Source organism: Clavelina lepadiformis, chromosome 3, assembly GCF_947623445.1.
Source record: "Clavelina lepadiformis chromosome 3, kaClaLepa1.1, whole genome shotgun sequence".
Classification (NCBI taxonomy): domain Eukaryota; kingdom Metazoa; phylum Chordata; class Ascidiacea; order Aplousobranchia; family Clavelinidae; genus Clavelina; species Clavelina lepadiformis.
Genome location: NC_135242.1, coordinates 17,143,422 through 17,158,982, shown reverse-complemented (window position 1 = coordinate 17,158,982; position 15,561 = coordinate 17,143,422). Strand labels below are relative to the sequence as shown.

Here is a 15,561-nt window from a genome sequence, read left to right as displayed (position 1 = left end):
AGATAGTGACAGAAGCAGTTCCTGTCAATTCAACCCACGACCGTTCATGCAGTGTGTTGAAACTGAATGATGATAAGTTTTACACGTCGCTGCAAGATTTTTAAGCAATGACAATATATTATCTCCACAATATGCAATGAAATAATTTGAACTAAACGAATAAAAGTTTTAAAGGGCATAATGGCAGCGGACTAAAACTGCCAGAGCCTGAACGCTTTATGAAAACTTAATGAGTGCAAAAAGTACTTAGTTCTTAATGCTTGGATGTAACATATGATAAGCGTAACAGTTAATGCCAAAATAGTGAACCGATGGATAACCTCAACTACGAACGTAATAATTTTGTGGTTTATCGTTTATGCAGTGGCGTAGGAGCATATGCTGCCGCCCCTGGCTTTCGATGAAAATGCCGCCCTATGTAGACTGCAGCAAATTTTGAAGTATAGTTTCATGTTCACGCAATCTTTTCAATAAAAATAATTACAGATAATGTGCCGCGTCTCAGAAGTTCTATATTGCTTGAGAAAGAAGCCACACTGTCTCAGCGTTAAGGCCTAAAATAAAAGACAAAAAATGGAGAACAAATGTATTAGGCAAATAAAAGATTAATAACCGCCTCAAAATTGAACTTTTCGAGCTTTCGCCGAAGCAAAATCAGCGATAATATCTTCAAAATCAAGTTTTTGAACGTATAATGTCTTTCTATAGAAAGAATCGATAGAGCTGATAGCCGATCATCATTCATGGTAGAACGTAAATAGGACTTTATCATTTTGAGCTTTGAGAAACTCCTCTCACAACTCGCAATTGAAACACCAATGGTAAGATAAAGTTTCAGACACAAGCATAAATATGGTAGGCCTACGTACTTGTTGAATCAAGTAGGTGTGATTTAGCTAACCACTGTAAAACATCAAACGCTGTTGCATTACGATCAAACGTGGTATCACTGCTTCGCACCAGCCTCTTAAATCTGTCAATTTCCACAGCTAACTCCAAAAAGTCCACCTCGTCGTCATAAGTGCTTCTAAAAGCGTTGGTGAATCCATTGTGACTTTCGCTTTGCAGCAGCGCGTGAGGATTCAAAAATCCAAACATATATTTCAAGTGGTGTATGCCGGTAAACCTAGTTTCAGCTTCAAGTTTAAATCTGTCCAATGCTTGAAACATGCATCGTCTTACTTCTCCAACAACACTAAGGCCAGCATCTGCTGCGTGTTTGCCAGGCATTCTCTTTTTTCTGCGAAGTCTCCGATCTCCAACTGGAATCTCTAGCTCTGCGCATTTTTTGATCGTTGCATCCACAGAACCTTTAACCAGATTATCTCGTTCTTCCACTAAAAAGTTGACAAACGCTTTCATCTTGTTAGAGCATTGCGCTAACAGCAATCCTTTTGCTGCAAGTAAGTTTAAGTATCATGAGATTCTCGCAGGATTACTTTCCAAAAACATAAGAAGAAAAAGAAAGAAAAATTCTGAATCGCTTCTAGAATACTATGAGCGTCACCTCGTGTATTAAGATTTTCGTTTGGATTACATAGTTCCTCTAGACTCTAGAGCATCCATAAACTCATCAAAACCTGCGTGAAGGGCCTTTACAGCAGCGTGATGTGCGCTCCATCGCGTATCAATCACTCGCTTCAGCGCGATTGGCGCATGCTTTAGAAGGACATCCCATCTATGAGTAGAGGCAGCAAAAAAACATACAATCTTTGTAAAACAGCGAAAATCTGTCGCTTAAATGCAACGATCCGACGGCATGAACATCTGCAAGATTCAGTGTGTGATTTCCACACGGTACGAGTAGTGCTTCTGGATTTATGTTTTTGATTTTTTGCTGAACTCCAGTATGAATTCCCGACATAGTAGATGTGTTGTCGTAGCCTTTTCACCTACACATCATCACATCTAAGTTGTTTAGTTCAAGTTCATCTAGAATAGATTGAGAAATTTCAGCTGCCGTTTTTCCGCTCAACGGAAAGAAATTCAAAAACGATTCCTTCAGTTGGGCAATACTGTTTTTGATTGTTACATATCTGACTATAAGAGTCATTTGATCAGTATGTGATACGTCCGGAGTACTGTCGCACATAATCGCAAAATATTTAGCTTCGCGCACCTCTTCAAGAACGATGTTTTTGACTTTTTTACTGAGAAGCAAAATAAGCTCATTTTGAATAGTGGGAGAAAGATAAGTAGTTGTCATCTTCGTAGAAATACGAATATCAGAAAGGTATTTGATGATTACGGGACTATATTTTTCCAGAAGCTTCACAGTCTCTAAAAAATTCCCTTGGTTGTTGAATTCAAAAGCTTCACGATGTCCTCGAAAAGGAAGGTTTTGCTTACTTAGAAATAATATGACATCAACAACGCTTTCTAAAATTGCTTTCCACTTTTTTCGCTCTTCATCCATATAAATGGTGATCTATAACTTCAGGCCAAGAGGCCACATCATTGGGCAAATTGTTGACTATTGCAACTGCTTCGTCGTTATTTTCACCTTCGTCTCCATCTATAACTGGCAATGCATAATTGATTTCATTGGTATTACTTTTGATAGACCCTGTTTCTTGCGTTTCTGCTGATATTTTCAGTATCTCTCTGGAGCTCAGCGTTATTGTCTGGGTTTTTATTTGAATCGTTCTCTGGTAATGTTAAAGAAACATTTGAACCAGAAGAGGTTACAAATTTTAGCATAGCTCCCATGTGCGTTTTTAATTCTGCTTCTCTTGCTTTCGCTTCTTTTTAAAAAAAGCTCCACTCTCTTTGACACGTTTCATTTTCGAGTCTAAATTAACACTAAGTTAGTATAAATTTAACCACAACCTGTCATTTAAACGTTTACTATCAATAACAACTTAAAAGTTTACAATTAAACGTTTAAATGCCCAGGACTGGTTCACCTTCCACAGTTTTCTTGGTCAGCGGGACCAAATTGTAACAAAATAGCTTGTTTACCGCTCCATTTTTTTTAAAATTCTCGTGCTGTGTGCACTGTGCAGCCTCATTTTGCCACCCCCTTGCAGCCTGCCGCCCCTGGCGCAGAGCCAGAACCGCCAGGTGGCTGCTACGCCACTGCGTTTATGTACGATGGAGGTTTAGTTCGACTGGTCTTTCTCTGCATCCTAACTGAAACTGACATACCTGCCTACCGTTTCCATATGTATTAATTGTGAATATAATCGCAACCAGACATTTCGTAGTAGTGCTTGCTATGCTAAAGCTCAAGTCCAGTCCGTAAATATTTGTCTCTCATTAACTTCTATTAATTTTTGCATTGTATATGGCAACACCTGCAACTGCGTAGCAAGCTAATTACGTAAAAACATTTAAGTAAGATTCTCATTCCCCAAGAGATGGTCAGTGGGTTAAATCGAAAGACGTTCACTTACAGATATTTTGTATTGACAAAGCTACATGCGATTATTCAAACAGCAAATATTTTCGACTGATACGAAACATGCTTATGTAATGCAACAATTTGCTCCTGTTTGCAAGAACCAAAAAGCCATACATAAATAGGACTGTGAAGTTTGACAAATGTTAATAATAGTACAACGGTTGGTAACTTTAAAATCAAAATGGTAAGTGCAAAACATACAGCTAGGATAGTTGATGAATTATATTCCGTGTAATTGGCTCCCCTAAGAATATTGCGGCGTGGATACTTGCCACAATCGTTCACTGTAATATGATCAATTTTTGACTATTTTGTGCAAAATTAACATTGCCAAAAATTTCTACTTGATTATTCACATATACGGTATACATATTGAGTGGCTGGCTTCTTAACCTAGATAAGGTAGTTAAAGTTACATAGTGTGATTAATATTTACTCTCCGACAAAATCAACACAGCAGATGTGTATTATAGTCTAATGAAAAAGGAATCATCAAAAAAATGGTTATCAAAATACTGCAACTCAGAATTTGAACATACATTATTACTGAAAATAATCTCTATCAATGCCAATTTTTAAATAAAACCTCAAGTAATGAACAGATTTCATTAAAAGGTTGTGTACTGAATATAGTATAGAGAGGGGCACTTTTGTGATCTTAGAGGCAAATTGAAATACATTCACCAAAAGTTACCATGTAGTTTTAAATAGGGAATTAAAAAAATAACTGCGTAATTCAAAATTAAGTTCATGCATGTAATGACCAATACCAGTTACATTAATGGAAATGTTTCTTCTAACTAAAATTGTGTGTTGTTTGTTGCAGCTTCACGATGAGACTTTGCAGCATTGGCCCACCATTCCAACTGGGTTAGAAGCTTTCCAACCGCACTGTCCATGTGTGACCCCTGTTGCAACATTCACCATTAACGCCATATTACATATTTAAAGCAAAAATACTAAGCAACAGTTACACTCATGAACATAAAGTTTCAACAGAAACAATGTATGACTGCATAGAGCGTACACTGTCCAATGTCCATACACGAGCCATGGGTAATAAAACATTAATGGTAAAAGACACAATAAATAAAAATGTAGAGCCAATAAAGAATAAATTCATTATGTGATTTCTTTCCTGCAATTTGCACTAAAGAGAACTTATAATACAACGAAAGCACCTCCTCAGTTTCTTGTGGAACCCCATTTTCAGTCAATGCTTTATGTGCTCTTGGTATAGCAAACATGTTAGACACACTAATGCAACCAAGTTCACCCAACAATGAGCGAAGTTGTACACCCGCCCTTGCTCCAGCTACGTTACCTTAAAATATATCATCGATACATTTAATATATATCTAAAACATAAAAAGTAGAATGTTTTTTATCCCGGAGACAATTAATCTGAAACTTTCACTATCCAACAAAATTATACAAAAACATTATATATATATATATATATATATATTTTAATGCAGTGTACTCACATCAACATTTCACAGTATAATATCAAACTTTTAACGTTGTACAAAACTTAATACACTGAACAAACAAAAAATAGGCCTAAATAAGGACAATTTCTATAATATTCTAGTAAAATAAAAAGTTTTGAATGAGATGGTATCGAAATATTTGTCTTGACATGGAAGAAGATATTTCCACTATTGAAACTTTATCAATATTTTTCACCAGTTAAAATTTGTTTATACTGCATTCATTTTTCAAATGGACAAACTTAATGAACTGTTTTTGCTTTGTAATTTTGTCTTAGAATATGCAATGCATTGGAACAACTGCGTAAGAGAATGTATTACTACAGTACTGGTTTCCAAAATTATGACAATGGAGATGCATTGCAATCAAGTTTTAAACTTAAGTCGATTCTTGAACCTGTATATATGTCTGAAGATCAAGAAAAATGTAACATCAAGTTGACATGGCATTTCAACTAAACTTACAACAGTTCTTTAATTTGCTATTTGGAATTTTTCTGGCCAGGGAATTAACCTTTTACACAATAGCGACATTCAAACCACTTACTTGGGGAATATGTGACAATGCCAGAAGGTTTATTTGCAAAAGATTTAGGACCAAAATAATCCATGGTATTTGTTAACCCTGGAGGTATGCAATGATTATATTCTCCGGAAACAACAACAATTGCATCAGATTCCAATATCTAACAAAAATATAAATCTTGAAGTTGAACTAAACAAAATTTTCAGTTTTCCATATATTTAAACAGAAATAATGTTGGTAGACTTGATATTTTCTACATATGGTACAGAATATATATAACAACCAAAAAAGTTTGTGACAATACTTTTTTATCCATTTCAACCAATTGTTTGGGAGGTTCTTCAGGAGATCGGTAAAAGTGTACTGGCTTTGTCAGTAATGGTAACACAAACTCTTTTGGATCTGATAGAAACAAACTAACTGTAATAACCTGGAATTACATATATGCTTCACCAAATCAAATCCTAGAGCATTTAAGCAGCATGAAAACATTACATATGTAAAAAAGTGTGATAAGATAACACAATTCAAAATAACGTCTGAAAAGATTATAATTATAACTTTAAGTTAATCTCACATACCCCGTACCTCACATTACACATACCTACAACAGTTACATTTAAATTCTTTTCTTTTAACTTTCCCACAATAAATGCGGTAACTCTTTCACAAAGTCGATTTTCTCTTGTGGATCCCATAAAAACAACAACATTCTTCCAAACTTTTGCCATTTTCAAGAAATGTTATGTTATACTTCAAACACTTATATAATGATTGAGATACAACATACAAGCTAAATTCTGAAGAAGAAAGCTTTCACAACTAGGTTTCGCTGAGGTTAATTGTACCATACCGCTGCTGCATGTACAACATTAAGTTTAAAACCAGGCCATAAATATTGAATGCAGTTCAATTTTGTTAGTTCACTTGCCTTTTTACTTCTTGCACTTGCATCACCTCTATATCTACTACTAGACCACCATCAAAATTTTGGTATCAATGTTTGATAAACCTGTAATTTTTGTATCTATTCAAATACAACACATATGCCTACTATTCTTTCTTGAAGCATTTCAGACGCCTTCCAAACAAGGGCACGTTTTAGTTAAAAGCAAATATAAGCTAGGTCGTAGCTACATTGAGGCAAATTCCTGGAGCTATATTTTTATGGAATTCTGGCACTAAACATTTTTAAGTGCTATACTGCATTTAACAAAACAACCAATTAGAGACTAATTAACATGTTTTCCTCAGTAGCTTTAACTCTGGCTGTAGTCTTGATAAGGAAAGTGATTACATTAATGCAGGTGAGAACAAGATTTTGTGGCAGTTAATGCTGTACCATGCACATGCCAATTTAGTTTCTCATATGTTACCAAACTTTACATTTATTTCCGTTAATTAGCATGATGACTTTGCTTAAACAGCATGCCATTGGTACACCAGGCTGCAGAGTTTGCCATGGGTACACTCAATATTGATTTTGACGAGTTCAACAATGGCGGAGTTTACGGCAACACGGACTGACGGACCTTAACCTGTTTGTATATTGACTCTTATTTGAGTGTTAGCCTAGGCCCTAGGTTATTTTAAAACATGTTTTATTTAGGATTTCTACGTTATGCTTAAATAAAATATGCCAATTTTTAAGGCCACAGTTTTGCTTTGGCCAACTCTGTCAATTGGTTGTTGCTCATGCTCATATCCTTTCCGGATCTTAGATTGCCACTTTTTTCAATTATTGCTTTGTTAAGAATGATTCAGCATTCCGTCATGATTCAGCGTTTCACGAACACAAGCAACAATACTGATTTTTTATCTCCGTATATTGAGAGTGTGTTGTATTCAGTGGTGGGATTCAAAAAACTTAACAACCGTCTGTGTGAACATATGTAGTTTGAACTTGACTTCGTTTAAACTTAACGTTTGTATTATTGGCCTATGTTTTTTTCATTGTAAATATTTGTAAACTATGTTTTGTATCGATTTCATGACAATAAATTTGAAGAAAATTGCAAAAAATGGTTAAATAAAAGTCCAATTAAAATGAAAACTGTCCATGATAAATCATTATAGTCAATGAAAATGTACATTTTCTGATAATTAATTTGTAAGTGATTTAACTTGCATTGATTGAATAATTGAATTAATTTGCACAAAGGTTTACGAAAGCCAAACTGGAACAAACGTAAACAAAAAGCAAATGCTAACCAAAAAGCGTAATGCAAACAAAAAAATAAACATAAACAAAAGCGGATTGGCAGAAAAGGGTAATCCCCAGTAAAGAAAAAGCTTTTGCAAAACGATGACGAAGTAGAAGTCTAGCGTTTGTTGATTCTTTCTGGAAATGGTGCCCCGAATTCCGAACAGCGATATTGACAGAAAATATACAGACACACCTTTTAGAGAAAACTAAAAACAGTGAAAGAAAATGTCGGTCTCAATGTAAACTGGGACACTGTTGAAAATTATGCAAGAAACCGAAATCTTGGAGGCTCCTAAATGCCAGGTGTGCAGAAATGGGCTGGAGGGACTAAACTAAACTAAAACTCTAATTTTAGGCTTAAAAATTAAAAAGTCACTTACCGGAGCAAAATTACCTCGATTTGAATCGATGTGGCGTGGCAATTGCGGCTACCAAATGTATTTTAAATATATACTTTTGAGTTTTGGCTATTGAGCAATCACCAGGTGGCGTACGTTTAAAATAAGGATATGGAGTTAATACGATTGAAAAGGTAATTTCCTACTCTATTTACCAGGGGTGTCTAAACTTTTTTCACTGAGGGCAGTGCACTAAAAGTTAACCCGTGGTCAAGGAACTCACTATCTGTGGAGATCATTGCTTTGCTCACTATAACGTAAGGAAGATCGGTAAAATTCGTTTTGTAATTGAAAATGCTAAAAATGAATAAATATCGTCTAAGCTAAAGCCTTAAAATTCACCTTGGTTATGGTTACCCACGATCATTGTTGCGCAATTATATATATGTTCTAAAACGTATCATAACAAGCGACTATTTAAGTAACGAATGCAAGTTACCAATAATGCCTGATGAATTAATTTGTAGCTGAATATGAGCAGTCTCTTGTTAGCTATCTTTAAATAATGGCCATTTGTTTGAATTTCTAACATACTTATCTATCTTATCTAAAAATTTTTACTTATCTGGCATGGTTCGCAAACAGATGTTAAAGACTTTCACTAAAATATTACTTTTACAAGTAAATATATATGGCGAAGAGCCAGGCAATTTTGTAAAAGTCTTTAAAATTTGTATTTACTTATCGCATTATAATAAGATTTTTACGTCAACTTTCAATCGTTTAAGAGTTTAATACATGATTTTATGCTTTTGGTTTTGTCGTGCAAAACTTTACCAGACCCAAATTGATACCGAGTTAGCTTGCCCTTATCACGATTATGTTCAACCGAATCCATTGCAGCATGAAATGCCGAGCCTATAATAAATAAGTCTTACTGCACAGTACTCGAAATTTGTCAATTGCTACGACACTAGCAACAAAAGCTTAAAAGCTCAAATATGCGTCACAATAGCTTGAAGTTATTAAATTAAAACTAAATGCAAAGAACGATTTAAATTATCTTGAGCGAATTGTCTATTGAAAGCATGGATAAAACGCCTTGCTGGAAAACGAAGGAATTTTGAAGAATTTTCAATCAGTTTTGCATTATTTGTAAGCTAATACGACAGTGCTATGAAGCTCACCCATTTATAAAATGACACATATAAAAGTATATAAAAGTACTGTATACCAGGGCTTCTCAAACTGTGGGTCGCGACCGCTGCTGTATACATAAGAGACTTTATATATTTCGTGACGGCCCTGTGCTTTGGATTGAAAAGTCTCCTCTTCGGGTAATACCCTAATAACGTCATTTCTATTGCGCATGAAGTGGAAAATTACTGACTCGCCAAGTACTGTACTCATAGCAGTACCGAGCTAATTCTCCCCGGGGAATTCCCACGGCCTTCGTTCCATTTTTTTTTGGGAAATTTAAAGAGGGGTTGACAATAAAACGTCAGTCGTTGCTTTATTCATAAACGATAACAAGTGGGTGTTACGTGAAGGTTGACAGTACGCCTAATCTAATTAGAATATGAATAATACTTAGTAAACATGACGACAATCTTTATTGACGTTAACGATGCAACGGTTATGTTTTCTATCAGCATCCCTTATATAGTCACAGATAAAGATTAGGCTGCCACTATTTCTTCCGAAAAAATCGTACGTTTGAAGCTGTTTTTCTCAATTGTTTGTTAATTTAGCGTAGATGTTATAACATACTAACCTAAACTTAACACAAATCTACATTTTAATCTATGTTTAACTCCAATAAAACCTTAAACAGCTAAACTAAACTCTTTTTGCATAACCATTCTCTTAACCTAACCGCCTATCGTTAACAACAGGCTGCGTGACCTATATATGGTGAAATAGTCACTAAGTAAAGGTTAAACCGTTAAAATAATTCACCATATCAAAATTTTTAACTCCTTGTTCATGTTAGCATTGTTTCTGTGAAGTCTGGGAACGTCAATATAATCAAAAAAAATAATTACAAAAGTAACTTTCATTATAACACTTGTAGGATGTAATCTAATACTGTAATAACTTTTTGGCTTACTATTATTTTCTTGTAGATAGCATAGGAGTTTATAAGTTATAGGCTACAATATTGTTTAAAACTGTCTCTAACATTTCAACCACATGCCTTGTCATGTAACCTATACTGTTACAGTTTATTAGGTAAAAAACGGGGCTGTAACTATTGCACCAGAAAAAAACGCACGTTCGAAACATTTTTCAGGGTTACTTATTAATCTAACTTAAATGTTATAACATAGTAACCGAAACCTAACCTAAGTCCTCTTTCTAAATCTAACTTCAATTAAACCCTACATAGCTTAAATGGACTTTTTGCTTACCAATTCTCCTGACTCAACTGCCTGTCTTCAACTTTGGGCCGCGTGTGGGCTACTCTTTTTATGGTAAAATAGTCACTTTGAAAAGTCAAAAGGATTTCGGTGTAGATCAAAGATTTCCAGCTCTTTTTAAAGTAACCTACCTCATGAATATAATTAAGCATCTTTCCGGTAAACCTGCCACGTTTTCTCATATCAACAACAATTTTGTTGTAAACATTTTGCTTCATTCTGCATATATAGCCTGGTAGAATAACCCAAGCAAAATGCTGTATTGATAAACAGTTGTCGACTGGTAATGTGAAAGAAGCAACAAAGTCTACTCGTTTTCCTCCTGCAGATCGAATTAAATATTTTTCCGGGACAGTTTTGTAGTAAAATAGTTAAAGAAACGTCAAGTAGAGCCTTGCAAACTACTGTTGGAAGGCGCTTGGTAATTAGAGATGTTGATTCCAGCTGTTGATTGTATGTGGCATTTTAATAGTTGGATGATTATTATCAGTGCTTTAGGTCGTCAAAAAGTTGTTAGAATTTGCAGAACTCATAATAGTCGTAAAAAAAGTAATTAAGTATTAGGATGGAGAAACGGAGCGAAGTTTACACTTTCACTTTGGTGTTTTTTTGTGTTGCCAGTCATTGCACCATGTTGGTTTGCGTCACGACAACATGTTGCAACTACGTCAAGTATGTTAGTTGTCAGCGCCAAACATCTGACAGAGCGCCGTACCTGCTAAGGCTACTCTGCTTTATTTGTTATGGCATAATATTAAGCTCGTTTCGGTCTCTACTTTGCGTGAATACGGCTTCAACCTTTATTTACAAACCTCACACGGTTTCTAAATAAGTTAAGCTTGCGATACCTTTTAGTAGAATTTCTTAAGTTTTGGTAAGAGTGTCCTACAAGATGTCTTTCATGTGAGTTTCTTTAAGTTTAAAAGATTCGATGCATCTTGTATAATGCTTTTTGCCAAACACTGTAGTTTATTGATAAACAAATATAGGTTTATATAAAAGAATAGGTAACATATAAAGGAAATCAACAAAAATTTGACCACAGCACTAAAATTGACTGCAACTCAAAACAAATAAACAAATTGCCTAATTTATTTTTAAAAGTTAAAATTACGAAATTAGATTGTACTTTTACCATCGGTAAACTTTTATAATTTTTTCTAGTTTTACTCGACAAATTGGACATTTCCGAAGAGCGGAAGCACACTCAATGCAGCAAGACAAATGATTGCACGGTACAAAAACACAATTTGCGTCACGATCAAGGCATACTTTGCACGTTCTTTCACTTTTAAGGTTGTCTATTTTTTCGTTAATATCGCTTGCATTAGATAAACTGTTAAATGTGCTTGATGAAGTCATTGGTTCGAGGTCTTCTGCTGCAGGTGGAAGGCCCATTAATGCTGCCCCCGCCGATGGTGTCTTAGCTTCACGTGAGATGTTTGACTCAAATACTTCGGTAACTCTACTTTCTTCTTCAATAGATTGAGATATTGTCTGTTCAGTGTTGTTTAAGGTTTCTTCTGCACCTAGAATGTCTTCCACAAGTGCCATTACTGAGTCGTAACCTTTGCCATTATCTCTCTTCAGTTTCCTGTAAGTAGAGTAAGATTTGTGATTTGCTCTACTCGTCCAGAAATACTTACACACATAAATAAGTTTGGACACTATTTGCTTGAATATAGACATCGTAAAAACCTTACCGTGTAACTACTTGACGCACTAAGTTCCAATCAAACCCAAAACCAGCTGATTCTTGAACTATGTGTCCTTTCATTTCATCATCTATCTTGTCGTTCAGTGATTGTGATGGTTGAACTGATTGCATTCTTACACTGTCTATACTATCAGCGACCACAGGGGATCGATCCTGTGATGAACAAGATGCAACTTGACTGCGGGAATGGGACGACGTTGTCGGGTTGGAAGTGATTGTTGGGTAAAAGATGCTGGGTCGGTTTAAATTGGGATACAGACTAGCAATGCAATGGGCGTACTCGATTCCTTTTTGTTGAAGCAGGAATTCGCAGCTGAAAAACGCAATTACGTCTTCAATCAGTTTGTGTTTATAGGTATATATACAACTTTGGTTAATCATTGTAGAGACAATTACAGTAAATCAGGTCACATCTTATCAATGCAAAGCTGTAGGCAACGGCAAGGAAACACGTTTGTTTTACTTACTTTGGATACCACTTTGCATGTTCGTAAAACGGCCTCTCATCTTTTTTCCAATTTTGTAAACCTCCATTGCAATAAAAGCACTTTACTCTGTCCTTTTCTTTCAAGTAGAAAAATCCTGCCGCTGCAAGCTCTTCTGGTGTAGCGTCAATGTGATGTGGCCAATTAGCGTAAGTTAAAAGCCTTTTCTCATACAAACTCATTGGCGGTGTACATGGGCTCAAGCAAGGAAACATGGAGGAATGGTCAACAGAAGAGAAAGGCCTATATTGTTAAAAGATAGAATTAATATGTATGAGTTATTATTACTAATGTAAAGTAACAAACTCAAACACTTTCCATCTGGAGTTAGTGTACGGTATGTGGAGATATATTTGATACTTACTGTTGAGCTGACGAAGGGTGCCTGTAGTAGGATGCTTGATTTTGGTTGTGTTTCGGTTTTCTATGTAAAGGTAAAAGGCTTTCACTTAGTTTATGTATTTCCCAGTCTTAACAAGAGTAATAAGACTAACAGTATAATAACGTCGGCTATGCAGAAAATGCGCTGCCTACTAATTAATTATAAAGTCTAAGTGAAGTTTTAAAGATTTACCGTTGTCGAATGTCACTTGAATGATATCCTGATGCTTGTCTTGCGTCCATTTTCTGCTTTAACTAGTATTTTCAATATATACTACTACAGGCACTCTTCATATAATGCTCGCAGCTAGTTCGTGTATCTCAGTTAGCTTTTTGACTGTATGTAATCTCCTTTAATGTACTTCAACCTTTATGTACTGTATCTACAGGAAGGCAAGTACAGATCGGTCTTTGAACAGAAGGGGAAAACGAGCGGGAGATCCCCGAAAAATTACCGAAGGGTTTATTTATTCTTTGGAGACGTGATGCTGCGGCACTTGTATGCGAGACAAACGCACAACGGTAAAAATAACCACATAAAACTCCCTGCCAAAGTTTTTCGCCTGAATAAACTCTTTCTAAATATGTTTGGGAAACAAATTACGCTAGTATTTAAAAAGGCAATTTTTATCACTTTATTTGGTAAAAACATGTCTTAAAATAAAGCATAAATAAAACAAAACAAAATAAAGTCAACTTACTGGCTCGCCTGTGTTTTCTATAAAAGATAATACCATAATATTTGTTGCTTCTTTTCCGTATATGATTAAGACAAGTGTCCCTCTGTTACGATGTTCCCCATCCCATAAAAAACATTTCTATGCTGTACAACCGGTATCTTGTCCTTTAGCTAAATGCATGTGTACATCATAGTAACATTAGAATACTAATCTTATGAAATGAAATCACGAGAAACTTGTGACTTATTTCATCATGAATTGCTGAAAGAATGTTGCTGACCAAGGTACAGATACTTTTCTTTACAGATACATTTGAGTTTTATCACGTTAAAGCAAAAATAGCTAAAAGCCTGTGTAAGCAGATTACTGAAACAAAAATGCCGATTTGACAACTGGCAATTGTAATTGTTGCACCATTTTTTACACGTTTATGTCAGGCAGGGTTTGTGGTTAATGAAAAGAGTTTTTGATTTGTGAATACTGCTGATTTGTTGGTATGTCATTGCTACTACCATTCACAATTGTTTATCGAAAATATATTTACTAGTTTAATCATCTGGCTTTACCATGGCAGATAGCATTTCTGTATTTACGACAAAATGATCACTTATAGTAAATACTAAAGTACAGCACTCTACATATCCTTCTAAAATGTTTCTCTACGTTTAAACTATGTCATGCAGCGGAAAACTGATCCTGGTTAAGAAGGAAATATTCACTACAACCACTTCAAATGTACAGCAGCATACCAAAAATAGAACAACACCGAGATAGCTGGGGGAAGGACACATTTGGGGATTCCCCGAAAAATAAACTAGTGGTAAAGTAAAAAACTCATCCGATCTCCAAGATATTTCCCTCATGGTGAAGTGATAAATATGACACACAACAAATTATTATCATATTTTATATAAAGTAGATTTAACCTATTGTTGTATAGCCTATTTTTGTCACAAGCGAAAACATATTTCGAAATGATAGTTTCAAGCGCACGGAACGTTTTTCAGGCTAGGTTAATGAATTATTGTAATTTTAAATTTAAAGAAGACAAAGCTACATATAGCCTAAATGCAACATACACCGAACACAAATACAGTATAGAAAGAACAATATCTCTTAACGCATTTGTTCATGGCACATCAAAGGAAGTACTGTACATACTAAAACAACGCACCGAAATCAATATATGTTTCATTTTTCAAAGTTTTAATTTATAACTTGTGTAGCCTACATATCAATAAAAATATAACTCAGAATAATGAACGTATCCTGATAAACAAATAATTAAATCGAAATATGAGCTTAACAAAAGAAGGCTACACTTGTTACGTTATGGCGATAATAGCTGAGCACCAAAATAAACCAGATTCTCAGCCTCACAATTAGCGAATCGTGATGCGTTCAGTATAAAATATTTTGATGAAAACGACCTCACGACTAACAACGATTTCAATTCTTCACAGCAGGATTAGCAGTTTTTGTGCTTTGCGGCGCATTAAAAGGCAATCCATTTGAAACAAGTCAATACAGCAACATGAATACAAGATTTAACCTACTATGTAACGTTACCTACATTTTGGTATTTATTGTATTTACATTAGCTACATTACATTTTGGCATTTAGTAGCTACATTAGTTACATTGGCTACATTTGGGTATGTAGAAAAGTCCGGTGAAAATACTTTATGTACAAGTGGCGGAAACAGAAAAATAGCACAAAACTGAAAGTAACTTTAACTTTACCACGCAAATATGGTAGAGCCTAAATGCAATAGTGCAAGATTCCGTATAACATAGTTGCTGTTTTTTCTTGATAAAAATAGTCTAGTCTAATTCATAGGTTCATAGGTTTTAGATTTATTGGCGAAGAATAAAGTGTGAATAAGATAATTTTTTCGAACGACACTTACAC

At 35.1% G+C, this 15,561-nt stretch overlaps 2 protein-coding genes across 2 annotated transcripts; both read right to left on the bottom strand.

Moving 5' to 3' along the window:
• Positions 1 to 3,245: 3,245 nt before the first annotated feature.
• Positions 3,246 to 6,281, bottom strand: LOC143449374 (quinone reductase-like). The gene is made up of 5 exons (XM_076949546.1): positions 6,027 to 6,281; positions 5,727 to 5,824; positions 5,444 to 5,582; positions 4,585 to 4,727; positions 3,246 to 4,311 (listed from the first exon to the last, which is right to left on the bottom strand). The coding sequence occupies exons 1-5, from the start codon at positions 6,151 to 6,153 to the stop codon at positions 4,204 to 4,206; spliced, it is 615 nt and encodes a 204-aa protein (XP_076805661.1). The 5' UTR covers positions 6,154 to 6,281; the 3' UTR covers positions 3,246 to 4,203.
• A 5,043-nt stretch (positions 6,282 to 11,324) lies between these two features.
• Positions 11,325 to 13,335, bottom strand: LOC143449373 (baculoviral IAP repeat-containing protein 8-like). Its single transcript, XM_076949545.1, has 5 exons — positions 13,163 to 13,335; positions 12,953 to 13,012; positions 12,571 to 12,831; positions 12,090 to 12,416; positions 11,325 to 11,980 (listed from the first exon to the last, which is right to left on the bottom strand). The coding sequence occupies exons 1-5, from the start codon at positions 13,210 to 13,212 to the stop codon at positions 11,518 to 11,520; spliced, it is 1,161 nt and encodes a 386-aa protein (XP_076805660.1). The 5' UTR covers positions 13,213 to 13,335; the 3' UTR covers positions 11,325 to 11,517.
• Positions 13,336 to 15,561: the final 2,226 nt, after the last annotated feature.

Coding starts and splice junctions, on each gene's coding strand:
- LOC143449374 (XM_076949546.1), bottom strand. CDS start 6,153: ATGGCAAAAGTTTGGAAGAATGTTGTTGTTTTTATGGGATCCACAAGA. Junction 5,825..6,026: donor TTTAAATGTAACTGTTGTAG/GTATGTGTAATG, acceptor TGTTTCTATCAG/ATCCAAAAGAGTTTGTGTTA. Junction 4,728..5,443: donor CATTGTCACATATTCCCCAA/GTAAGTGGTTTG, acceptor ATATATTTTAAG/GTAACGTAGCTGGAGCAAGG.
- LOC143449373 (XM_076949545.1), bottom strand. CDS start 13,212: ATGGACGCAAGACAAGCATCAGGATATCATTCAAGTGACATTCGACAA. Junction 12,417..12,570: donor CATGCAAAGTGGTATCCAAA/GTAAGTAAAACA, acceptor TGCGTTTTTCAG/CTGCGAATTCCTGCTTCAAC. Junction 11,981..12,089: donor GTGCGTCAAGTAGTTACACG/GTAAGGTTTTTA, acceptor CTCTACTTACAG/GAAACTGAAGAGAGATAATG.